At 42.7% G+C, this 26,851-nt stretch overlaps 1 protein-coding gene across 12 annotated transcripts in view; it reads right to left on the reverse strand.

Annotated features, from left to right (window-relative positions):
- LOC139635202 (pleckstrin homology domain-containing family A member 5-like) overlaps positions 1–26,851 on the reverse strand; it is a 215,863-nt gene that overhangs the window by 27,360 nt on the left and 161,652 nt on the right. For all 12 annotated transcript variants that reach the window (XM_071502286.1, XM_071502298.1, XM_071502289.1 and 9 more), the window contains 8 exons: positions 22,240–22,414; positions 19,828–19,932; positions 17,820–17,892; positions 12,168–12,268; positions 10,380–10,495; positions 8,309–9,436; positions 1,635–1,921; positions 790–1,028 (listed from right to left, as the gene is read on the reverse strand). In XM_071502286.1, coding sequence (XP_071358387.1) covers positions 790–1,028; positions 1,635–1,921; positions 8,309–9,436; positions 10,380–10,495; positions 12,168–12,268; positions 17,820–17,892; positions 19,828–19,932; positions 22,240–22,414 — 2,224 coding nt within the window. The remainder of the gene's footprint in view (positions 1–789; positions 1,029–1,634; positions 1,922–8,308; positions 9,437–10,379; positions 10,496–12,167; positions 12,269–17,819; positions 17,893–19,827; positions 19,933–22,239; positions 22,415–26,851) is intronic.

Below are 26,851 nucleotides of genomic sequence, written 5' to 3' on the forward strand. Positions count from 1 at the left end.
TTGTCTGTGAGTGCCACAGAGTGGGAGTCACTTAGAAAGTGCAGACTCAGGCACAGGGACGATGGCGGTTGTATGGAAGCAGGTGGGACCGCTCTCCTGTGATAGTGATGTGTTAAAAATGTCAGTAATATCATCATCTGGCTGACTGGCTCATGTTTTAGTCCACAGCTGAGGATGTTATCAGACCCTGCAGCTTTACTCGTCTTCACTCTCAGCAGGATTCTTTCACGTCGGCTGTGGATGCTGACAGAGGCAGGTCCTCTGGAGGTGGAGTAGATGTGACAGCTGACTCTTTGTTGAGCAGATCAAAGCCAGTATAAAATGTATTAAGTATCATCTGGCAACGTGGCCTCACACATGGTGGGGGCGCCCCTGCTTTTGTAGCCTGTGATGTTCTGGATCACCTGCCACGTATGCTCAGCTCGTTGGTGTTGACATCTCTCTCTCCAGTCTCTGCTGACGTCTCCGCTTTCTGTCTTTCTCTGGCGGTGTTGTTTGCTTCCTTGTCACCTGACTGAAAGGCAGCTTCTTGTCTTTGTGATCACAACTTCATCAACACATTTGCTAATGGTGATATATATTCCTCTGGATCCTGGGTGGCAGCATTCAATTAAAACTGATGTTTTAACTGTATCTTTTTAAAAACCTCTTTGAAAATCTGTCTGCTTTGTTTTTATTGTGTATTTTTCACATTTCGTGAAGCATATTGTCTCACACATTTTCTATGACGTGCTAAATCCATGAAGTTTTATTATCGTTATTACGTGAGTTTGATACTGTGCACTCTACCTTGGCGAGGTGTGCCCTCTGTCGGCGGTCCAGCGTCACGTCCCCCCTGAACACCGGTGAGGAGACCTCGGACTGGGAGTTGCTGGGGTTGTGGGCGACCTGCTGGCGGGGAGGGGAGAAGGTGCTGTAGAGAGCCAGGGAGCCGTGAGACGGTGAGGTGGGGATGGAGTGCGCCACGGCATGTTCAGAGATGTTGCCCATGGTCTTTGTGCTGGGCAGGGTACCATAGTGACCCACAGCTGCGAGCACAAAAACAGGAGGGACAGAGAAAGTCACAGTGGGGTCAAAAGCCGACAACATTTTCTGTGATGGTCATGAAACTGAGATATATTCCAAAATAGAGGTCAGCCATTTGATGACACAAGTTATCTTGGAGCCTAAATAGATGCCTGATAACAGACTTGGATCACAGGTAGCAATCTTTACTATTTGAAAGAGAAAAACCTGTCCTATAAAAGGTTTTGTAATTCACCTGTTTAACTGGTGATGGACTCCATGCCAACCCACCCGATAACAACTGCACCTAAGCTGACAAAGATGTCTCTGTTATAATTCTGGCCTTTGTGGGAAAAGCTTTTTGGGCCAAAGGGTTTTAATCTTTTATTTATTTTTTGTTACAGTAGCACAAAGCCACATCCAGCTGTTAAGGGACAGAGTAGAGAATAAAACGACCATAGATCTGGTGCTAAAGAAAGGAATTCTTAAGGAAACAGAAATAAAAAATACAAATGACATTTCACCTTGTTTGCATCAGAGGGTTAGCAGACTACATACATAGTTTTCCGACCACTGAGATCTTTCTACGAGACAGGACGTAGTATTACATCCGTGTGTGGTATCCGTACCTGTTGGCTGAGCCAGACTTTGCCTGGAGAAGGCCTGCCTCTGCTGCCACTCATACAGCTGCCACATGGTGTCATCCCTCATCGACCTCCTCTTCTCCGCTGTGGTAACGGAGGAGGTGGAGGCGGGGCGGAGTGCACGGTCGTACACAGAGCCCGCCACACTGCAAATGCTGTCAGGCCTCATCATGCTGTTGCGGGGCAGCGTGCGATAGCCTTCTGGGTAGCGGGGCACAATCTGAGCACGGTGGCTGGGCATGTTCCTGGGTAAGGTCTGGTAGGATGTAATGCTGGCAGAGAAAACAGACAGATGAGAAATGAGTACTCGTTAGTAACCACAGAACAAGGCTCTTTTCTTCTCCTCCCCATCAGAAATAGGTCAGGGATTCATTTGTCACATTAGAGCTGTATCTGGATCCTGTGTTTACTCTACAGGGAGAAGCAAAAAAAGCTATTTAGGCTCTTTTAAATGGCATCTGTTTGAGTTGTGAATTCATGAGCAAGTGGTACGCTTTTAAAATTGGGGTCTTGAGCTGATTTCCAAACCACAAAGAGATTTAAAGTTACCTATGTTGTCAAGAACTTTAAACGCACTTGATCTGCCCAAACCGTGATGACATGAGCTTCCACTACTGCCTCACACAGGGGCCTCATGCATTCAGTTTTTGGAGGGGACACATTTTCACAGTCCCATGGTACTGTCATGAAAAGTTTAAATTCATCATATAATTTTACTTGTAACATACATCAGATCTACAGATGGATCACAGATGCATTGTTCTCCTGTTTGAAAAATCCTGTCATGGATCTGGAAATAAGGAATAAAAGGTCCGGCACATGTCTTTAATAGAAAGCTACACAGCAGCAGACAGTATTGGAATTAGATAGTGGACTTAAACAGAATTTCTTGGAGGATGGTGTACAGTCTAAATAGGTAATAAATGCTGCTTTTAACTGCTGATATTTTTGGGGATCACCAATCAGTGTCATCATGTGAATAGTCAAAACAGTACATTTTTGTAATGACCTGAAACAGCTGGATCACTAAGCCACAGTAAAGTATTGCCTGAGATGGCTCCACCTGTCGCTGCCTCTGCTCTACCTGTCTGTTCCTCTTAAAGTGAAATCATGGCATTTATGTAAAAATATCTCTGTTTATCATTTATAATCAGTTATAAACACTACCAATTTAATGTTCACTGTTGCCTTTAATAAGATATTGAACAAGAAAATGTAGCTGAAAAAGTTTCTGTCTCAGGGTAAAGGCAGATAAGCTAGGCAAGGCAGGTTAGCTTGCAGCTAGCCAACTCAACTCTGCAGCTACTGTTTTTTTATTTTTTATTTTTTTACACTATTTATAAAAAAAAAAGTCAATTTGCTGTTTAGTAGGACATATTTCGGTGCCATAGTGTGATTTGTTTTTTGATAAAAACAATAACTTAGCTAACAAGTGACACTGATGTTACATGCTACACATCAACTAGGATTAGTCATTTCTACCTCAGTTAACAAAACTATTCAATAATTAATAAGAGCTAAGAGTTTCTACACTGTAAGCACTGAGTCTACTGTCTGACTGAATGAATCCTGCAAACCCTGGATCTCAGTCAGTCTCCTCATCATTCTTCAGGGTACGGGCTGCAGGTCAGCATGTATGGGAAGTCTCTGCAAGAGCTGGTATCATCATCATCACTTTCCTCATCATCATCCTAAAGCTAGTGCTAGCTCAAAATGGCTAGCATTTGGGCTATCACTAGCTAGTATTTTTGTGTTTTCACCAGTACATATAAACTTAGGTTTGCTAATACCAGCTTTTCTTCGTCTTTTCTTTTTACAACTTTAGTTTCATCACTATTGAGCCATCAGCTTCCATTTCTCACAGAAATCACAAAGCCTAGTGCTCTCTGCAGCTCTTCTTTTGCTGAGGACATGATAATTGTATCATCCACATAATCAGCACAATTAGCTGAATGTAACTATCATGGTGTCATTAAAATTAATGGGCTGACGACCAATCTGCAGCACATATTGCTCTAAATCATTCATAAATTAAGCAAATAACAGTGGTGAGAGAGTTTCACCCTGTTGAGCTTGGATTTAGTGTCAGTGACAAAAATGATTTGATTTTTATTTTTTTTTTACATATTATTATTATTAGATTTTGCACTTAATAATTTTAGCAGTTCATGATGATGATCAAATGTTTTACGGTAGTCAGTAAAGACAGGAAAGTGTCCACATATTCCACATAAACACCTGCACTCACTGTTACTGTATGAGCAGCCAGTGAATCTGTGCCTTTAATCAGTGTGTACTGAATAGGAACCAGTGTAATTATCTGTATGTGTGTGCCTTGACATGCATGGTGTGCTTGACTGGATTTAATTATGAAACTGCTTTGATTAACAGGACTCTGCTTCACTGTCGCTCTCACCTGGTCATGTGACGTAATGAGGAGCCCGTTACTGTTATGGCCATTAGCAGCCAATCATAAAATAAGAGCCCTCGTTCTCAGGGACTGTGGCTTTGACCTTAATAGTCCACAGTGAGATATAATATCGTCATTGTCACTCTGACTGCCTACCACCATTCGTCACCTGAACAGGTAGAGCACCACAGTCTTTGTTCATCGTTTGCAGTCAGCAGAGAGAGGAGGACAAGCTGATACCCTGACCTGCAGCTTCTATATGGTGTGTGGACTGAAGGACTTCACCATGATTGTGCATGTTTTAGCCCATTTATTACACATTACAGTGGATATACTTTATTATTACTGTCAGCCACTTTCCACTGTCAAGGCAGCCAGTTCATCGCACAAGGCTGTGAAAATGAGACTGTGTCCGATTTCTGTTGTTGCTGGGTGATAATGTTTGTCTGACAGTCAGACTGAAAGGCCAGTCATTCAGCCTGACACTGCAGTGACACTGTTATCCACTTAAAGTTGCTAGGAGCAATTAATCTTTTCGTTGATAATTGAATGTGTCAGTGTCAGAGTTGTTATTTCTGCGAGATGATACCTTCAGTGTACAGTTCCCTATTTTACGTTTCTGTTTTCATGGATGTAGCTGTTTTTCTGGCTCTGGCACAGGAAGATAACGTCCTGTTCCTTTAGGGTCAGTAGCCTCAGACTAAGTTCTTGTTGGATCATCAAATAGTGCCTGAAACCCTCTTGAACTTCCCCCCACTCTTTTCCAAACAGACAATCCATCAATTATACCCTGCTGCATGCAACAAGCAAGCAACTGGTCAGGTGTGCAGCGGTGAGAAAATCTCAAGATTTCTTCCTCAGTCTTCCCACAACTGTTTTTTTAAGCTTTTTTTAAGCTGTTTGTCTACATTTGAAGCTCAGTTCTCACATCACAATGAGGGTCAGCACAGACACCTGTAAGACATCTGCATACAGACCATGTGTGAACATGTGCACCTGCATATGGTCAGATGATATATATCGTATCCATATAGCCACAACAATCGATTGTTTCAGTATCCAGATGACCTCTTTAGTAATCCATATTCAAAATAAGGCTCCACAGACAGGTGATGGTGTCATGGAAGGTAAAGATGCAGGTTTTTTATTTCTTCTCAGATACAGTGGGGTCCAAAACTCGGAGACTTTCCCCATCACTCGAATTGGGTTGCATGTGACAGTATACCAATGTCGATGACCCATCAAACTTTCAGCTTATGCAGTGCCTGTAAATCTATTAGAACTATATCAGCCAGTTTGAGAGGAAAACATCCTAACACAGTCAGTGGGACAAGCAGCCACAGGGGGAATGTTGCCCTTATTCCGGTTTTTGAAGGGGACATTCACCCTAAAAAATATTTCATTTCTGTCAACTAGGGTAGTCTATTAATTTTCCGTCTGCCATATTTCAAACCACGCCAATGCCAAAACAATGAGACTGACTATGAACACTCCCCAAGTTTGAGGAAGCAACTGGCTAAGGAGAACACCACAGCCAGCAAGATTATGAATTAATTTGGATGAATTATTAATTACTCTTTTGGACACAAAAGCTTCTCCAGCAGACTGTTGGTCTCCAAGTCTCTGTCAGTGAAGCATTGCTTTCTGATAATATAGCAGACTAATGCCTCTTTCTGGAGCCATGGTCATATTTAAAGAATTGATCTAGCTATACTAACTTTTAAAACATAATTTTACAATTTAATATTCTGTGACTGTTGGGACTGTATTGGAAAAACTTATAAACTACAAAGACAAGTCTGTGTAATGTCCATTTCCACAGCATTAATTCTATCAACAAGCTAATTAAAAAGGCTGGGTCTGGAGTCTGGAGTCTGGACTCACTGAGGACTGTTGTGGAGAGACGTGTGCACTGTAAGATGAAGGCTGTATTGGACAATGCCAACCACTCTCTCCACAACATCCTTGCAGGGCAGAGAAGCAGCTACAGCAGCAAAGGTCTCATCTATCTATCTATACAACATTATTATATACTATTATGTATTTTATTATTATCAAATTATTTTATTTAAGTTGTTTTTCTATCATATTTAATGACATTATTGTATTTTATGAGGATCGGACTTTGCAGCAGGGCAGACTGTGCAAAACTGGAAAACTGAAATTAAATATTCAAAATTCAATAATATCAAAAGTCACCCTCTTATTGCAGGCTTTCATGGTGAAATGCAGATTTTCTTTGACAGTAGCTGAACAGCAGTCAAAAACCACTTTGGTAGAAGTGACTGGGAAAACATTTAATGAATAAATCTAGTGTTTCTGGGGAAAAAAGGGAAACTGAGCAGCAGAGAGGTGAAAATATCATGACTGTTGCTATACTGATGGATTTGGGGCTGTGGAAATGTACATTATAATGAATTTAACATGTGAGGCATTGCAGTACATGTAATCCACCCTCTTCAATGTTATCTACTTTATTGGCAACCACTCTTTGTTTGTTCATGCTGGACACAACTCTGGCTATTCTTTGACTACTGCATTTTATCTAATAATTTATAGTAATAATGAGAAAAGTAAGCGTTACCTTATAATTTGTTAAAACATTAATTACATAAAGTCACTCATGTACACGTTATTGTGAGCTTTAAAGGAGCTATGTCTAAGTTTTGCTATTGCTACATAGCTAACATTAGCATTAACAGCTGTTTACTTACCAGTTGAGAAGAAACGTTGTGAGTTCAGCATCAAACTTCATTCATTTACTCACCAAGAGCTGTCTCCTAGCTATTATCTATTTCTATTCCTTTCCTTCTACTGATGTTAGCATGCTAACCAGCTAGCCCCAGCCTGGTTGGACTGGTCTAATTACGTTACTGCAGCGTCCAGGCTGCCCTGACAAACTAGTGCTGCTCAAAGGGCGTAATATAGCCTGGTAAGTTAAAAGCTGTTGATGCTAATGCTGGCTATGCAGCAACAGCAGAACTTACAAATAGCCCCCTGTTTGTCTTAACAAATTACATGGTAATTTTAACTTTTCTATTATTACATTAAATTACTGTCAGACAGTAACTTAGGTTAACTGAAGTTGTAGAATTACGTGGGTTTTACAGGATCCTCACAAAGAAGGAAGAAGGACACATCGGGGAGCGTATGAAAAGACATACATGCACACACACTGACAACGCTGCGCATGGTTGCTATCAGTTCATTCACCAGCGTGCTCTGCTCACTGTAAATAACACGGCTGTTAGCAGAAGCAGGGCTCTGTGTTAACAGCAATAACAATCAGTCCTACAAAGTTTCTCTATTTCTCCACTTTGTGCTGATAAAGATGACAAATGTGTCTCTGCAGCGCTCGGCCCGCTCACTTCTCATTACAGTCTCATTTCCATGACTTATTCATGGCAGCAGGAGGAGAGGGGCAGCACTGAGAGCAAATGGAGCGTTGACGCTCTGCACTTCTGTTTCGCTGCGTTTCTCAGAACAGCCTAAATGCCAACTAAACGCCGGCGCTCCCAACTGAGATACACATCTGTGGTGACACAAAAAGCTTTCAGCTCCCTCTGGCCGCAAGGTCAGTGCAAGGACAAGGGAATATACATTGGGAAGAAGGGGGCGGACTGGAGAGATGGGATGGCAGAGTGAGAGATGAAAAAAGGTTTTAAATCTTGTGGAGGAGCAGACCTGACAGGATGACATGCGGAACTGCTGATTTTTTTTTTTTTTTGTAATGAGGCTGTGACACACAGGATTAGTGAGGTTCAGTAATGTGATGTCTCCCTCATAAACAACACAATACATAGTCATAAGGGACAAGTGTGTAGAGGTGAGAGTAGTTATTGTGTAGCAACCTTGTGTCATTTGCACAGCATTTAATTAAGGTAAACACGGTGGCTCGTCTCTGGGGTGGCATTTCACAAAAAGTTATCAACTGTCCTGCTGCCTTCAGGTGCTGCAGGAATTTCATGAACTGAAGGAGAAGCTTTGCACTGCCTCATCTGAATAAACCTCCTACCTGCTTGCACCTCTCCTCCCACCTGTGTGTATCTGTGCGTGGCACCAAATCACCACACAGGCATGTTGGATGCCCTGACCCTCATAGATAGCCCCTTCAATAGGACATGACTGGACAAAATTCCTTCTGTATTTTGGGTTTTGATGTTGCAAAATGCCAAAATGTTCCCAGAAAAACACAGAACAATTACAGAGACACAATTGCACATGTGGGCACACACTCAGTAAGTCTCACCTCCTGGTATCATCATCTAGTCCTCTTGACCTGTGTGTGCGGACCCAGTGCTCCAGCTGCTGCATGGAGTTGGTCCTGGACAGGCCCCTCTCTGGCTCCTGCACTGGAGCTGGGGACTTTACTGGAGCCCTGGCCAGGCTGCCATCCACCTCTGCAGGGCTGCAGTCCGCAGTCTGCTCCCCTGTCCCAGACCCGGACCCAGAGCCGTTAACCTGCGCAGGCTTTTGGACGTTGAGGTTGGCCTGGCCCTGGCGAGATGCAGACACAGCGGCTGCGATGGCGGCAGCCTGAGCCGGCTGAAGCTTGATACTGCTGATTTTAGTCAGAGACCTCTCTGCGCTGGGGTCCCTCTGGAAGCCATATTTATCACCATCACGGAGCGTGGCGTACTTCTCTGCATCTCTGACAGCAGCATATTTATCCCCTTCTCGTAGCGTACTGTACTTCTTCACTTCCTTCAGAGTGCCGTATTTGTCCACCACTTGTATGGTACCATATTTATTCTCCATCTCCCTCAGTGTGCTGTACCTGTCTGTCTCCTTTAGTGACAGCTGTCTCTTCACTTCCTTTTGAGGAACATAATTCTGTCCGTCTTTTTGGAGCGTGTGCCGGTCTCCAACTTTCTGCAGTGCATATTTTTCTCCATCCTTTGTGAGTAAGTACTTCTCTCTGTCTTTAGATGGAGCGTATTTCTCCTCTGTCGGTGCCACTGTGTACTTATCATCCACTTTCTGAACAGTGCACTTCTCCAGATCCCTGTGAATGGCGTACACCTCTTCGTCTTTCTGCAGCGAGTATTTCTCTCCATCTTTTCGTAGCAAGTACTTCTCTCCATCCTTGTGGAGGAGATACTTCTCTCCATCCTTCTGAAGCATATAGCTCACCCCGTCTTTCTTCAGAGAGTACCTCTCCCCATCTCTCTGTAAGGTATAGTACTCCCGCTCCCTCTGGCTGTTGTGTTTCTCTGCATCTTTTTGCCGCTTGTCGTCGACCCGCGATAGGGAGTGTTGTCGCAAAGGTTCACGGTTGCGTTCGTTGTTCTGGATCTCGGGCCTGGTTAGGACTCTGTGGTTCAGTAAGTTGTTCAACTCCTGAGGCATCCGTTGGTCCACTTTCAACTTGTCTGATCTGGGAAGAAAGAAAGATTTAGAAATCAAATGAAAAAAGGGGATGTTACAAAGAATAACTAAGTTAAATAAATACGTTTTCCAAGAGTTTTCAAAGACAGCTGTTGTTTGTCTGACAGCTTTTAAGTCTCTATCACCCTTCCTCTCCATTTCTAGGCCTTCGCCTCCTCCTCCAGCTTGTGATCGCTGCCAGAAACCCCTGACAGAAAGGATTCTGGGTTCACTAGCTATTGATATATGAACAGCAGTGAAGAGCTATGGCATTTCCTCAAGAACAATCTCATATTCACAACCAAAGCTTTAAACATGTGAATATTTCCCTCAGTGTTAACGGGCAAGTATATCCCATCTGGACTGCTTAGGAAACCTCTTACCCCCACTGCTTTCCCAGAGGTTCCCGAGACTGTCGCAAAATGTCAAAATGTTTGCAGTAAGAGAAAACACAAGCAGTCAAATGCAATTCGTGCTGCCCTCATGTGGTATATCTGTGGCTACCTTGGTCCTGACATAGAGTTCCATTTTTGGGGAAGGTCATGCCAGTTACGTTGAAGCCTACGGTGTAGCTATGGAGCCTATGCATGCAACCACAGTAGGTAATGTGTAACCCCTTAGCAAGGGTATTAGTGTTAATGAAGCTTTAGCATGCTTGCTGGGTGGTGCATTAAATCAGCGGTAAATTAAAAAAAAGCCATAATTCATTGACATCTTTCATTGTATTACTTTTTTTTTTTTTTTTTTTTTTTTACATTTTCTGTACTGTCCAGAAACTGCTGGAGGGGGTCACCCAGGCTGTCCTCTGCTGTGGGCACATTAAGGCTCCACCCCCTCATGCCGCTCCAGTAATGACATGTTTCCAGATCTCAGCATTAACTTGGTGAAGTGTGATATTATTAATGATGGGAGTCAGTACGATCTGTGGCTGTTTCCCTGTGGTGAGCACCAACCTTCTGACTGGTTCAGTGTGGACGAGGGCAGCATCCGTCATCACTTTCATCCAGGACTCCATCTCTTTGGCTGTGTCAGTGCAGAAATAATATGTCCGCATGTTGGGGTGAGTGGCCTGGCAGTGTAGGCAGAGAGAGAGAGACAGAGAGAGAGAGAGGAGGGTGACAGTGAGAGAGGGAGAAGTGGGAGGAGAGCACACAGACAGACAGAGAAGGAGAGAGACGAGCAGGTAGAACAGCAGTGTGAGAAACTGCTTTGGATGGTGACTTTGAGATACCAGCTAGTGGTCTTTATATCATTCCTGCTGGCAGAGGAATGTGTTTGTGTACAGTATGATTGTGTGTGTGCAGGGGCATGTGTGTGCTCTCTGCTTCTCCATGTGTCTCAGTATGGAAACACTCAAGTGTGGGAATCTTCAAGGTCCCTCTCGGCAAAAGTAAAGCTGAAAAGTGAGAAAGGCACTGAGGTGCCTGACTAACAACTGTGTGTGTGTGTGTGTAAGTGCTGATAGCATGTTCCAGTGCGATTATATTGTGTATGTGTACTGATGAGGCTCTATACAACACTGCAACACAATCACCATCACCGCTCTGTATTTTTCGTGGTGTAAACAAAGCAGACTTACCTGCAAGTCACCACCTTAAAGGAGCAGTTACACATTTTGGAAAAATCTGTTGACTTATTCTGAATGTGAGACGACAAGTTCAATATCAATCTCATGTCTGTGTGTGAAGTACAGAGCTGGATTCAGGATGTAGTTAGCCTAGCTTAGCATAAAGACTGAAAGCAGGGGGAAACTGCTAGCCTGGCTCTAACCAATGTGAAGAACTATGTCTTCTTACACCTTTCAAGTTCACTAATATAATCTTCTGTTTCTTGGCCTTTATATATAAACCATAATACATAAATTAATATGGATATAAGATATAAATCAGGCCGACGTGATGGAACTGTTTTTTAGTGCAGTGAACAAAGGAAGTGCTAAAAACTGCAGTTCCTTTAATGGCCACTTGATTCTGGCTCCAAAAATCTCCACAGACCCCCATGTTAACACGCACAACTTTACAGCAGAAATAAACTTGTTTACAGCCTGGTGCAAAAAGCGGTTTTGGTCTCTATAGCTAATTTCCTCCTTCATGACAACTGCACAGGGGGTGAGTTTTTATATAACTCACCTGTTTGAATCTTATTGTGGCCGCTTTGAGTAACAGGTGTGTGCCACCGCGGCTCACTGAACGTCACCTCACTGCTGTGTTTATGCTTGATTTTTCATGCAAATATCCGGTGAGAAAGGAGCCAGTGTTTGAACTTCCCTTCTTTCATCCTTGACACAACTTCTGTGTCTGTGTGAAAATGTGGCACTTCCTTCCTTTCTCCGAACTTCAAACTAGATCTTTGTAGGCATAACCCAAACCTTAAGAGGTGTTGGTGAATTGTTTCTTTAACTCTGAACAGAGCCAGGAAGATTGATCTCCATCTCACTCTCAAAAGCAAATAAGCGTATTACCCAAAATACTCTGCTCTGCCCTTAAAACAGTCTCTGCTCAAAATAGTTCAGTACATGAACACTGTGCTCCTGTTGGCCGACTGCATGAATGATATGACTGTGGAAATGACACCAGCTCTTTAAAGCAGCTGCTTCTATCGACCTTCTACATTTGACCACTTAAATAAACCATTTGTAATCTGAGCCGTTATGTTTAAACAAAAATCCTCATCACCACCACTTATTAAAAACCTACTGGGTGCTGGAAGAAGTAACCTTTGACCTTTAACCACTATTTTACCTTGAATGCGTATTTCCTGCTGATGTGGTCGTCCACCGACAACATGGAGATGTGAAAGCTGGGCAGCAGGATACTTCCCAGGATGCTGTCCTCTTTCTCATCTACAGCAAAGACAGTTCAGTGGACATAGATCAGTAAGGAGTCATCTGTTCCACATTAGGCTATAGATCAGATAAGAGAAGCACATAACAGAAATAATCATCTTAGGTTATTTGAAGTTTGGTTGTGAACTTGTGAACTTTCCAAATCATAGGCCAAACAGAACATGGTGTTGCTTGATGTGCAGATAGAGCTGCATGAGGAGATTTCTGAGGCTGATCTATTCATGTTTGTTTATTTCAGTTAGACACACATCAAAGACCATTTATAGAAAGTTATACGGTTAGATCTGGTGGAAAAGGCTCTGCTCTTTGAGGGAGCTCTGGATAATCTGAGAGGCAACAGGGAGGAGTGAGAGGCTCCTGGAGGAGCTGTGAGCGAGGAACCATGGGTTTATCATCCTGTCTGCTCAGTGTGAACCTGCTGCTCACCTGGAAGAACTGAGACATGAGCAGGGGTGGACAGTAACAAAGTACATTTACCTGAATACTATACTTTAGTATACTGATACTTTTACTGCAATACACCTACAAGACAAATATTGTACTTTTTTATATTACATTTTTTATGAAGTTCTTGTTACACTGAAGCAGAGCTTTTAGTCTGTAAATGTATTTTTATTTTCAAAAATGTGACAGACCATACCCTGTGTTTGTCACGGGAGAAAAACCAATCATAGCCAACTCCTACACCGTCAGTCATGTGCTTGCTCCATTTTTGAACAGCTCAGTTTGAACCTGGCTGTGGCCTAACAGCGGCTACGTTAGGCAAAGATGGGGCACAAGATTCTTCACCAGAGCAGCCCTGCTCTTATCTCAACTCCATGTTTGAAATTCTAGAAATCAAGAAAGTCCTAAATCCTTTTGCTTTAAATGTTTGCTGTGTTTACTACGACCAAACTTCACCCCCGCCTAAAATAAAAAATAAATATGAAAACGGCAATGCCTCGCTTTGTTGATTCAGTTGTGTTTTTATAGCTATTTCTATTGGCTTTGAAGCATAGTGTACAATCTTTTTGTTCTACAGGTTCTGCAGTCAGTCAGTGCTGCAGTAGGTTGTTTCAGAGTCGTTGTTTTAGGTTCTGTAAATGCACAGTGGAACGATATGAAAACGTTGTAGCATTGACATAAAAAATGTGTCTTTGAAAGCCAGTGCTCCAGTACTAAGTAAACTTTAACTTCAGTACTGGAGTTGTGGGCTTTATCCACCTCAGGCCAGGAGCCGTGGAAACACAAAGTGAAAGCTGACAGTGTCCGAAGGCCACCTAAAACACTTGTAGGAATGTGATTGGCTGTTACTAATCAGCTGGTGAGCTAATGATACTGTGACAGCTGACCACACACAACTGTACGACCTCAGTGCTCTGCTCCATTATTTCAGGGAAAAGCTAAACAGTCAGTGTTTCAGTCTTACTTAGATCTTTGTCAGGTCCAAGTGTCAGCACACCGTGACATCACCCATCGGATTGTGAACTGGCATTTTGAAGCCAGTTTGTTTGCTGCTGTCAGAGATTTTTTAATCAGAAGAAACCACGTTTGGACGAGAAGGTGGAGCTGAGGAGGAGTGAGGGGTGGATCTGACCTGCTCTGTACTCTATCCTGACTGTCAGGCAGGTCGCTGTGTGTGGTACAGGTGTGTCAATCACACAGCAGCCCCGCCCTAATGCAGACCCTGCTTTATTGTCCAGTTTCCCCTAAATGGGAGCATAATTTAAAAAATGAAGAAGAAGCATTGAAACTAGCAAGTGGGACCATAAACGCATTAGAAAAAGATTTACTGAGGTAATAAATCAAGAGAGAATTAGGGCCATTTTCCCATAGACTTCTTTTTACAACCAGTGGAGTCGCCCCCTGATGGTCATTACATAGATGCAGGTTTAAGACACTTCTGCATTTGCTTCACTTTCCAGACCTGGAGTCTACTTCCATTTTTTATACAGTCTATGGTCAGGTCATTATGTTTAACACTGGAAACCACACCCATATTCATGTATATATTAACAACTCTCTTTTCATCAGCACTGATTTCTGTGTATATACTGTGACTGTGCTCCTTCTAATATGTTACTGTTTTACCACCCACTGTTCTGCCTGTGGGCTACTAACACAATATTCAGAACACTCACAGACTCTATGAGAACTTAACTGAATATGGAGATGTAATATAAGTACTGGTGATTTTCAGACCCCCAAAGGAAGGTGCACAGAAACCATCACAACAATAAAATATAACTGCGTATTTGTAAAATTAACTGTAGTAACTGGTTTCAGAGGAGAGTGGGATATTCTCTCTCCATGGTCTCCAGACTTGTCCTAAGAATTTGGAACGTGTTGTCAAGTCTGGCCTGAGAACGTGAAGGTCTAACTTTATCTGCTCGAAGGTGTGATGAATGACTCACTAATGATGATGGAGGCTTATCAGACCTCAGCAGACAGAGGGAGGGAGAGAGAGGGAGATGATTGGATGTCCTTATGAGCTCTGTCCTCTTCCTGTGTGAACTATGATCTTGTTTGCCTCCCTCCCACACACACACACACACACACACACGGACACAGACACAGCTGAGGTCGAGCTCGCCACAGGCTGCAACACATGAAAACCACTCATTCTGTTCTCTTTTATTTTGTCTTGTTTCAGAGGCAAAACAGCTATGATGCACAAAAGATGTGAGAAACTGCTGTGAACGCACTCGACTCCTCTAACTGAGTGAACATTTATTGATGCCACGTGAAGAAACATCAATGTGAGTTGATTCATGTTAGGACGCATCATTATATCCTTGGCGTGATGCTGCTCTGATGGGAGATGCAGACTATAGGCAGTGTGGTGCAGGCAGAAACATGACCGCTGCACCAACTGCAGCAAAAACCTACAGAGCCTCCAGCCAGCCAGCGCTGCTGTTTGCTTTAGCCGAGCCTGCACGGCGAGCGCCGCATCTCCTCCGGCCCCCCGTCCCTGCTGCTGAATTATTGAGATACAGAGCACATGCACCGAGAAAATGAGCAAGAAAGAGAGGGAATGAGTAAGCTGGCATGCAGAGAGAGAGAGAGAGAGAGAGAGAGAGAGAGAGAGAGAGGCTGTGGGTACACACTGCAGTGTGAGGGGGTGTTTTCTTTTTGGATAGCTTTTTTAGAACAATTGACATTTCAAGGTTCTTTAGTAGGTTCACTGAGGTTGTTCAGATCAGCTCCAGACTGCAATACTACACTGCACACTGTGACTGTCAACACCCAGATGAAGAGTTTGATTAAAGGGACCTATTATGGTCATTTCCAGCTCTGTATTTTTAATGTGGGACTTAACTAGAATCCACACTTAAGAAAATCCTTATTTATCTCAAAATCCTTATTTATCTCAAAAATCCTTATTTATCTCTGTTATTAGCTCGGACCTCCTTAAAAGCCCACTCGTTTCCAATTGGCTGAACATCTGGAAGCTGGTCAGCACCCACGCTCGCCTCATCCTCTTCCCAGTGTAGAGGATCTGAAAGCAAACTGTAAAACTCAGTAACTAAAACTGAGCAACACAACATAACCGACTGGAAAAAAAGGCAACGTGTCAAATCCATATGTTCATGTTCAAGTCTGAATGTGCTCCAGAATTGAAGAGTGGACAGCAACAAAGATTTCAGCGGGGCGTCTCTGCTCGGTCAACATTACGTCCATCACCTGTAGACTGTGTGACATAACATTGGATTTAGCCTTTCAATCACGATGTGTATGTAAAGTATGTCCCTGTTAATAGTTGTACGAGGGGGAAATGAGCTGAAATGCCGACTGAAGCGGAAAACATCTGCTGTCAGGAAATAAAAACGCTAACGTTGCCAGTAAAATGTTATCCTGCTGTCACTAAATGACTGAACGGTAAACGAGCACTGTCAGTTACTCATATGCTGGAGGATGTTAAATGCATATAAAAGACTGTTTTGGGAGGATGAGCTGAGCTTGGAGCTGATGACTGTATCAAGAAATCTTTAGTTTCACAGGCACTTTACTTTTCCATGTGTTTACCTCATAATTGGAAACTTTAGCCACATTTAGTGTAACATTATGTATATGACAGAAAAACATAATATGTCCCCTTTAAAAGATCATTCTGGTTTATTACAACGTGGGTCTTACAAACACCGAGCACTTTATTAGGAACACCTGCACACCTGCAATGCAATGCATAAATTGAGGTGTTCTTTGTTCTAACATCTTGTTCCTTTAGCATTTTAGGAAAATGGCCACATCCAAAAAAAGTTAGGTAACAAATTTTCAAAATTAGTTAAAATAACAGTATTTTTATTTCAATCAAATATTTTGGTGCACTTTCCAGCTCTTTGAGGATGGATCCTGCTCTGCTTATCAACTTGTACATCCAAACATTTTGATAACCTGCTTTAGTTGTTAACATGACAGCTATAATCATGACCGTTGTCGCCTCACTCTGGTAATAAGTACTTGCAGTAGCGCGGATGTTTATCGTCCTTGCCCACACAGAAAGTACAATAGCCCCAAACTCTACAGTCGCCTCCCAACCTGAGTGACAGAAGGCACTTAGAGTAAAATGATAGAGCAAACCACAGAAAAATGAAAAAGAAAAGGTTATAATCGAACAGCTGAGCACGTCATTGTCCTTCCCGAGGACGCCTCCTCTCTCTCGTCTCTGGCTGGCTAAGCCAATAAACATCCAATTCTCCCCTGGGTTTGTCATGAAAGCAGCTCCTGATTGCGCTCTGGGAGCGGCTAATTTGTCAATTTATGGAGATGGAAAAATCTCTCTCAAGGGTGTAGGAGACACGAAGGAGAAACAGATGAGCTTTTGTAAACGAAAAGCTCTAAATTAGTGCAGCAGCGTGGGCGGTACAACTGTGGGGGAGAGCAAGGACGACTGCTGTTAAGTGACGAGGGCATTTGACCTCGTGAACCCTGGTTTTACCCTGTTACACTGCTCCAGATGAACTTTTAAGTGAGAACCACTTTAAGTGCATTTAAAGGTAGATTCAAAACATATTTCCTCACTTACCTCTGGTGTTATCTAGTCAAACAGGCGACTCCAGATTCACTGTGTGGAAATTACTTTATGGCACAATGTCAATTTGTTTGGCGACACTGTAAACACCACTGAAGCACAACACGAACTGAAACGATAGGGATTTAAGGGGACCTTGTTGCATGAGGGGACCACATATAATTATTGATCCGGGGCCTTATTCCACACACATAAAATGTTTCTGATGGAGCACAAACTAAAACTTTCTCAACATTTAAACATTGTCTCATAAAGAGCTTGTGGTTCATTTTCCTTTAATTAATCTTGATATATTTGGAATTTGCTTGGGTCACAATCGAAAGGAGAAAACACATAAAAGTGTCAGCTCGAGTGTGTGAGGTGAGCAGAAATCTTCCACAGGATATTTTCTCATGGGGATGCTCTGATGATGATGATGATGATGATGGTGGTGGAAAGCACTGAACTTAACCTTAACACAGTCTCACACACAGCTGCTGGTACCGAGTATCAATCTAGTGTGTGTGTGTGGGTGTGTGTGTGTGTGTGTGTATTCACCGCGGTAGTAGAAGAGGCACATGTCTGACAGGACGAACCACCTCTTCTTCCACAGCTTCATGCCTGTGCTGTCCTGCAGGGGTCAAAAATCAGAGTGTGGTAATTAGAACAATCCACCATCTCTCTCTCTCTCTCTCTCTCTCTCTCTCTCTCTCTCTCTCTCACAAACAAACACACACACACACACACACACACACACGCACACACACACACACACACACATATTCCTTGTTTTCTGTTTCACTCTTTTCCCTTGTTTGATCTCCCTCACTCCCCTCCTCTTGACACCCTCTCTGTCTCTCCCTCTGGCTGCTTCTATTAACCAGCTTCTATCTCCTCCTCTGAGACAAATTGCTTTGTTTTATCTCTTCATAACGCGGTGACAAATTTGCCTCTGTGGTGCTCGGGGCGAAGGTCTGTGCTTTGTTCTCTACACTGCTGCCTTTTTTTTTTCTTTCCCCTTCACTGGCGTCTTACGACTGTGGCGACAATCAGACAATCATAAGTTTTTTTTTTTGAGACCATTCGCTTGTTCCACTTTGACCTGTAGCTCCATTTGCACGGTGTCACATCCGGCCACAGGTTCGGCTCTTTGGGCAAACACAGATGATATTTCTTCTGTGAGTGAGCACTTTGCCTGGCAGGTCTATGGAGGAAAGAGTGTTGGGGTTTGCTGGTGTGAAGTGAATCAATTCTTGTCTCAGTGTGAATACAGTGAGGGGAGGCACAGGGGCCCAGATGGAGGTTATTGACAGTGGCTGTAAATGGGTCTGGAAGCTGAGTTGAATAGTGCTCGGTGAAGATGCCTTCAGGGGAGAGTGTGGGGGTCAGAGGTTCACAGACCAATTGAAAAACTGACCCACTGTTGGGTGTCGAGAAGTAATCAACCTGCAGTGAGTGGACGGAAAGATAATGAGAGCCCCACAGCAGGAACAGGATCCTCACATTTCCTCACCTTTTTCTCTGAAACACTGCCTTAAAATGAGCCATTGAGACTTCTCTTACTTTGTGATGTCACAACAAAACAGTCATTACCCTAAGTCACGCCCCAAGCCCAGCCCACCTGGACCCACTGTCCAAGCTTGCAGGATTTGTTTTCTCTGAGTGTTTACCTGAAATCTGCTATATTTTTTATCTGATTACTCATAAAACAGTCAGCCAATCAGAAGATCAGTCTCTTCTGATTGGCTAATTTATCTGTTGTCACTAGAGCTCCAGAGAGAAGCCTGAGAGAGGAGACGTAAAACTACACTGAGATGGTTTTTGGTTCTTAAAACTATCAATTTATCTACTTATGGATATCAACACTTCAAATAAATAACCAGAAAGTATAAAATATGGGACCTTTAAATCAATATATCTATCATGTGATTTATCATGTCTCAAAAATATTTTAAAATGAAATGATATTGAAAAACATTAATATAATTGTAACTTGTATTAAGGCCTATCACTGTGATGAGCCAATGACAGGAACTTTTATTTTGTTGCCAGCCGGACCACATGGTATACTCGTTTGCTATCTCTGTCTGAATGTGAGCTAAAAAATTACATAGCAAAAACTGGAGTATCAAAATGGAAAGCTGGCAAGGAGGAATAATTAAAGGGAAAGCAAGAAAAGAAACAGATGGGGAATAAAAAAAAGGAAAATTGAGTTTCCTGTGCTTTCAGTTCAATCCTGAACGTTTGATTGTTATCATCAAAAAGAAAAGTGCTCTGAGAACGTATTATTTCACCTTTGTGTTTTTATGGGGTCGTCCGCTGACATTTTTGAGATTTTCAAGCAAGCCATGAGTTGGAAAAGGTTGGAACCACTGGTTTAAGTATTTCTTCATTGTATCTACTGTGATTCAGTGTGGCAGCAAGAAATGAAACCACTTTCTACATACTGTATGAACATCTGCTACCCGGTCATATTCCCTCACCTGTCTCTGTCTGTCCACTCTCAGCCCCACACTGACTCAAACACATCCCATAATGCTGGAGATGAACTGCCTTCATCCTGTACCTGTTTGTAAAGCCAGTTGCTCTTGACCACCGGGGCATTGGGGTTCCTCTTGATGGAGTTGGACCTCTTGCCAAAGTTGTGTATTTTTTTGGAAGACCGAGAAGGCTGTGAAATGATGAATGAGAGAGAATTTTTCATATATACAGTAAAATCAGCTCATTTACATCACAGATATTGAAATGCACATATATGAATACATAAGTCACAAAAAACAATTAATAAACCTTTATGAAAAACCAAAAACACAGCCTTTCTTGTTCATCTCCTGCAGAGTGAAGACAAAGAAAAAATAACCCACAATATCAGCTGTTCTCCCCTGATCTCAACACAACAATCTGACACGACAAGTGCTCTGTGTATAGGCTGTAAAAAAAAAAAAAAACCTTGTGCACAAAAACAGCAGCAGCACCTATAAAAAGCAACATGAGAGGCAGATGTATTCAGTTCATTAAACACGGCATATTCCACAGCCCCCATACATCAGGGCTCGCCTACTGAAAGCTGCAGCTCTGTAGCATAAAATCCTCCTTTACTGTCAGTCAACAGTACAAAGACAGAGGAGTCCTGTGAGTAAATCTACATTTAATACAAGTAGGATGAAGTCACTACTGAACCATATTTAGTCATCACATTGTATTGATTAGAGTGAAGCTTCCCAATGTTTTGGTGACCTCTGACCTTTCGTCTCGCACCAGGGAACATGCAAACTAGTTTAGTGTCAGAATTTTCCTGCTTGTTGTCTTTAATGTGGCAATTTAAGCAAAAGAAAAACACAATGTCGTTATTTACACTGCAAAATATACTTCATCTTTTCTTCTTCTACTATATACAGTGTGTGTGTGTGTGTGTGTGTGTGTGTGTGTGTGTGTGTCCTTCTTTTTAAAATGTTTCTCTGGCAAGTCACGGAGCTGGACCCACAGAGCTCAGTTATAAATAATGACTGCTCATGAATACACGAGGCTGTGCGGTGTTACACTTTTTTAGACCAGTGTAAGCAGAAGTGGTGCATGAGTTATTTATAAAGACACTGAGCTTCTGATTTGATCCACCCGTGCATATTTATTTCCTGCCTGTTTGTGCGTATATTAAGCATTTATAAACGGGCACTGTGTTCAATCTAACAGCGCAGTGACCCGTTCCAGGACAGTCACTGAGTGCTGAGCACCAATGACCACTCAGCATGTTTCTAAATGTCCTGAGGTTGAACCTGCAGCGTTACTGAAACAACAAATCAACTGCTCCGAGGGTGTTAGTGGCTGCGGTCATGGTTTGTGTTGGTGTGCATCACTTCCATTCATTCCATCAGTAATCAACACAGTGCTCTAAATAATGAATGTAAAAAAAAATGCTGGGGAAAACTTGTTGAACTTGAGACAGTGCTTCCCCTTCAACAATGGAGTTACACCATCATTGTGCTTTAGGCAACAACTCCTCCAGCCTACATGACCATATAGGTTGTCTGTCCCTACTGTCTGATACAACCCACAGGAGCATACCAGACCTTTGTCGTCATGGTTACAATGATAAACACCCAGTTAAGGTTGTGGAACAGTCATTGAAAAAAGAAGCAATGTTGACCATTGTTCTCACATGGGAAACAAACAACTGTCTCCCATTCTTCCACCCCAACCTCCTTCGACTGCAGACTGGTAAACTGAGGCCACACAGGGATGCACAGTTTCAGCAACAATACTCAGATAGGCTGTGGCATTCAAACCATGATTGATTGGTATTAAGAGGCCCAAAGCGCGTCACGAACACATTCCCCACACCATTATACACCAGCACCAGCCTGGACTGTTGACACATGGCAGGTTGGGTCCATGAATTCCTGCTGTTGACGCCAAACTCTGACCCTAATCTCTGCTGCCTCAGCAGAAATCCAGATTCTTCAGACCATCAGGCTACGTCTTTTCAGTCCTTAGCTCTCCAGTATTGGTAAGTCTGTGCCCATTGCAACTTCAGATTTCTGTTCTTGGCTCCATTGTGATGTGTGTGAAAATTCCAGGAGATCAGCACTTTCAGGAATACTCAACCCAGCCAGCCTGGCACCAACAATTATAATAATTAGGTCACATTTTCCCTCCATTCTCATGATGTGAACATTAACTCACATGAAGAAACAGAGTTCATCCTGTGGGGGATAGTGTAGTAGCGACAGAGCTATTTCACTGGATCAATGAAATCTCTGACCTGCTGGAGACCCTACATGAAAATTCAGAGGATCATTGAGGACATTAGGGCTTATCCTCTGAGGAACATGATTATCTAAAAGGTTTCATGGAAGGTCATCTGATCGTTGCCATGCCTAGTGACACAATGCTAACTCTTTCTAGCCAGCCTTGTCCTCCTTACCACTGAGATGCTACATAAATTGTTTAACAATGAAGCCAAGTTTGGATGGAGACTGACCCGTGTGGAGGAGGTGGAGGTGGTGGTGCCTGTAGTGACCGTGGTGGCAGGGCTGCCAGGGAAGGTGCTGTAGTCGGAGCCACCTGTGTAGTTTGAAGCCTCGCTCATGGTGCTCATGGGACGTTCCTTCTTGTCAGTGCTGCTGCCCTGCTCTGACGAACCCTTAGGAGCCGGCCTGTCACAGGGCGAGAGACATAGAGGGACAAAGAGAGAGAGGGAGTCAGGCAGACACTTGACCTTTATATAAAGAAGGTACAGTACCATGCAACACACAGGAGATAAGAGGTGTGACCATGGCTTCCGCCATCTTCAACTTCATGCTGAGTGTAAAAGACCCAGAAAACACATGATGAAGTAGGTGAGAATTAGTCCAGACTGTGGATGCCTGCATTTCATTTTATGCTTTCAGGGCATGAGGAATGACTGACTGTCAGATCTCAACACCCATCTCCTTGAACAATAAATCCTATTTTCTGAAACTTTTCAATTTCCAAGGCCGAGAACAAACTTTCACATTTTAAGACTTTTCTCCTTCAGTTCAGTTCTTTAGTTCTTTCCCTAAAGAAAATTGACCAAATATTCAAGACAGATACAGGGAATATGTGTGGTTTGATGGTTCTAAATAAAAAGACGTTCAGTCCTGTGTTTGATTAAAAGCTTTAAAAACTGCATATACATGTACTTTTAAAAATGTTCTCAAAAGTAGAAGAAGGAAGGAGATCTGGGACTGCTGAAAAAAAAAAATTCAAGAGGAGCAATGCTGTGGACCAGCTCTTCACTCTTGCAAACATACTAGAAGGATCATGGGAGCTGCCTATAGCTGTGTCCCAACTGAGGGGCCACATCCTTGGGAGGACGTGGTCTACAAAGGCCAAACCAAAATGAGACGATTTGGGCTTTGGAGGGTTTCTGATTTGTGTCACCAGGTGTGATCACTCTTACCATCAGGGCCCTTGGTTTTTTAACAGTTGCACTGTTACCTGTTCAATTGAGCTGAAACCCAATATTTACTTTTAAAAGTATAATACTTAGTTTCGTTACTTGTGTGCAATGAATCCTGGGATAAATTGGGCTATGAAGGATCCTCCTATGGGAACCTTTGTTGCTTAGGAAAAGGACGCCTTTGTTGGAGACTTCGAAATGGGACAGCCTAGTCGTGCCACTTTGACGCAATGGATCTCCAGATGCAACCTCTGAAGAACGCGGCCCCTGAATTCGGACACAGCTTATGTATGCTTTGTAGACTTAGAGTTTATAATGTGTCTCAGGAAGTCCTCTGTGGTTTTGGGGTTCTGCTTTGTGTCCTTTTCCATTTATGTTTTTCCTGGACAGAACCTCAAAGGGCAGTCGAGGGATGGAGAGAGTCCAGTTTAGTGACCTTGGGACTGGATCTGTCCTTTTTGCAGATGAGCGAGTTCTGCTGGAAAACTGTCCCAGTGCTGGGACTTAGATAAAGGGCGAATAGCGCCTGAATGGAGGCTGAAATATTTCCACTTGCCAAGAAGGAACCATATTTAAGGAGTAAACTCTAGACTGAAATACAGAGGTGGTAGGTACAATGTGCCCTTGGTTAAATGAGTTCATTCTGTTAAATTGGTGTGTGCAGGTGGATGTATATTACTGCGTGTGTATGTGTGATTGTTTTGTTTCCAAAATGAGATGGGGGTGGCTAATCTCTGATGCAGAATCTGTCTGAGTCAAGCCAGCTAATCAGCAAACCCCCTCCACATCTCATCAGGCAGACCCCGTCTTCACTCTCTTAATGACACACTGTCTCTGTTTGGGCCATTAAAGAGAGGGTGGATGAAAACGAGAGGAAGGCTAGAGCGGATCGAATGAGTGCGAGCAGAGATGAGGGCCGGAGAAACAGAGATAAAGGAAGTGAGAGTACGAGACAGAGCGAAGAGAGCTGGTTGTATGAATCACAGCTATTATTCTCTGAGTGTCACCTCTGATATACGCCTCTACGTTCAACCAATTTAAATGGCCTGCCAACTTGGCCTGACAAATTGAACTAGCTCAAAGTTTTTTAGCCCAACAGAGGGACAACAGCTAATGTGAGAAAAAGAAGGTTCAAGGTCCCTGAGTCTGATTAAAACCACCACAGTGACAGTTTTATCGCTGCTGCCAAGGTCAGCAGAATATAAGCAAAGCACGTCAGTGAAACTCAAACCGAAATGAAAACATCTCATCCTAACACATTTTCACAAGAAAGACTCTGTGAAGCCCAGTTTGTATTCAGTGGGATCCATGTTGGTATTATTATTGATATAGTTTTTATTCCTTTTCATATTGTTGAATGACTCAGAGTCTGGTGCAGGTTTGTGGTGAACAGCCTGGTGGTCCGGTGATTTTTACAGAGACGTAACAGTTTCAATGTATCCCTGCAGACAGAAGGCATAGTCAGGTAAGATAAAGATTTGGTAGGGTCTTAGTTTTTCTGCTTTATAGTGCACAGGTGGAACTGACCAATAGCCTGGAGTCGCCACCTATCTGAAGGCTTAGGGATGGCGCTCTTAATATGAACCTGTCAGTTTCATGTGTTTTAAATTGTGTAGTTTATAACTGGAATTTTGTTTATTTTACAGTTAAAGCTCCAATACTCAGTAATTTTATGACAACATTTGATCACACAATCATTATGATGCGAGACGTGCTGCCTGTAGTGATACACCCACTGAGATTTATCACAAACTCTGCAGTCTCCACAGAGCCACAGGGTTTCCACTCTCTTCAAACTGGATTCCAGCAGGAGGAAAACTTTGGTAAACCCACTGTATACTACCTTTCCAGCACCAAACATGCAAACAAAGTCAATGAATAGCTATTAAAGAGCTAAAAACAGAGCTAAAAGGAGAAAATACTGTAAATACTGTAGTGATTTTCATCCAAAAATATGAAAACGGATGTTGCTCTTTATCTGCTGCATGTGTAAATAAGCAAGTTAGCTGTAAAAAAAAAAAAAAGTAATCTCCAAGTGGCCAAGACATCAATTCACACAGCTTTAATACTGGACACAACTATAACCTTGATCCAGAAATCTCAACAACTCTTGGCCAGACTGGATGTTCACAGTCAGCTCAGGAAGATTCCCCTGACCTTGGATAATAACCTCTCTCCTGTGTGGACTCTGGAGCCGACATGGAGGTAAGACTTCTGAAAGATACTATAAGAATGACTTAGGGGTGTGTTGCAGTAACAAGAAAATGTGAGTGTAGCTGTGATCTGAGTTTTGGTTTCTTTTTGGTTAGGAACTCCTCAGAAGTTGAACTGATCTCATTTGGGAGAAAAGTTTTCTGCCCAGACTGTCCTGTGAGTACACCTGTATGTGAGTGTGTCCCAGTTTTCAGATACACATGCACGTTGGCTGACGGCGCTGGTAAAAACATTGATTTGTCTCTCAGGTGGATTACCTGCCATTGTCCCACACAGCAGATCAGATAACCAGCAGCTAGCAGCAGCAACAGCCCCTGGGTGAAAAATGGATGCCTTTATCTCTCCTGCAGCACTTTAAAAGCTACCTGTCTCACCTGCCTTATTAACCCTTTGCAATACCATCATCCCCTTACTGTCTTCAGTCTTTATCTTGCACAGCCTCAATCTTAAACACAACTACAGATTACCACTGCTAATCCCCACCATTTACCATCCTGTACTTAAATACTGTACTTTTCATTGAATGTAGCAGTTAAAGTGTAACTGCCAACCATGTCAATGCCTCGCAGCAAATTAGCAGCTCTTCTTAATTCCACACTGACGGCTCTGATAATCTCCTGAGTCCCCCGAAGCAAAATGGAAAACCCTCAACTCTGCTGACGACATGTTTCACATAAAAATTCACATATAAAACAGAAAAAATCAATTTCTTGATGGATATCAGTTTCAAAGTATTTAAAATATAAGATTAAAACTTGATGGGCTGATACATGTGTTCAAAGAATAAGTGGCATGGTTTTGACCAATCAGAGGTCTCTGCAGTGCAGGATATCACAGCTCTTAATGTCATGAATATTTCAAAGACTCCGTGAGGCACTTAAGTCAAGTTAGCTTGTCACATTTAATACTGAGCTCTTAATAGGGGGTAAATGACTGGTATTAGTTAAGGGAGCTGCAGTGGTGAATTGGATTTATGATTAATTATGCCTTTTAGAGTAGTTTAGAGACTCGAGGCAACATCCTGGATTCTGCAGAGGGTTCCCCAGAAGCTACAAGAGGTCTGTTGTTCTAATTATAGCTCTGGTTCTCTTTTGTTTTGGGACTTCACAGAGAACTTCAAAAAGTTGACCTCAAAATGAATTTTCCTGCTCATATCCACCCATAAATACCTTGTGGAACATGTCTTTAGGCTGTTTGTCTGTGAAAATTCTCACTCAGGATTTCTACAAGTTCAAAGTCAAAGGCAACTGGACCTCAAATCAAAAGGCTTCTACAGTCTCACGCATCTAATCTCTGTAAGGTCATTCACAAACCATCAGCCGCTGGCTCACAGTGTCAGTCTGCTTCAGTCAAAGAGATGGTGAGGTTGTCAAACAGCATCCTGTTACACTTGTCTGATGTTGGAACTGGGGAAGGAGGCTGCATCTCACACTTTTTTTAATACCTTTTCAAACCT

This window comes from Trachinotus anak, unplaced genomic scaffold, assembly GCF_046630095.1.
Source record: "Trachinotus anak isolate AG129_WGS33_773 ecotype Australia unplaced genomic scaffold, CSIRO_AGI_Tana_v1 ptg000018l, whole genome shotgun sequence".
Classification (NCBI taxonomy): Eukaryota; Metazoa; Chordata; class Actinopteri; order Carangiformes; family Carangidae; genus Trachinotus; species Trachinotus anak.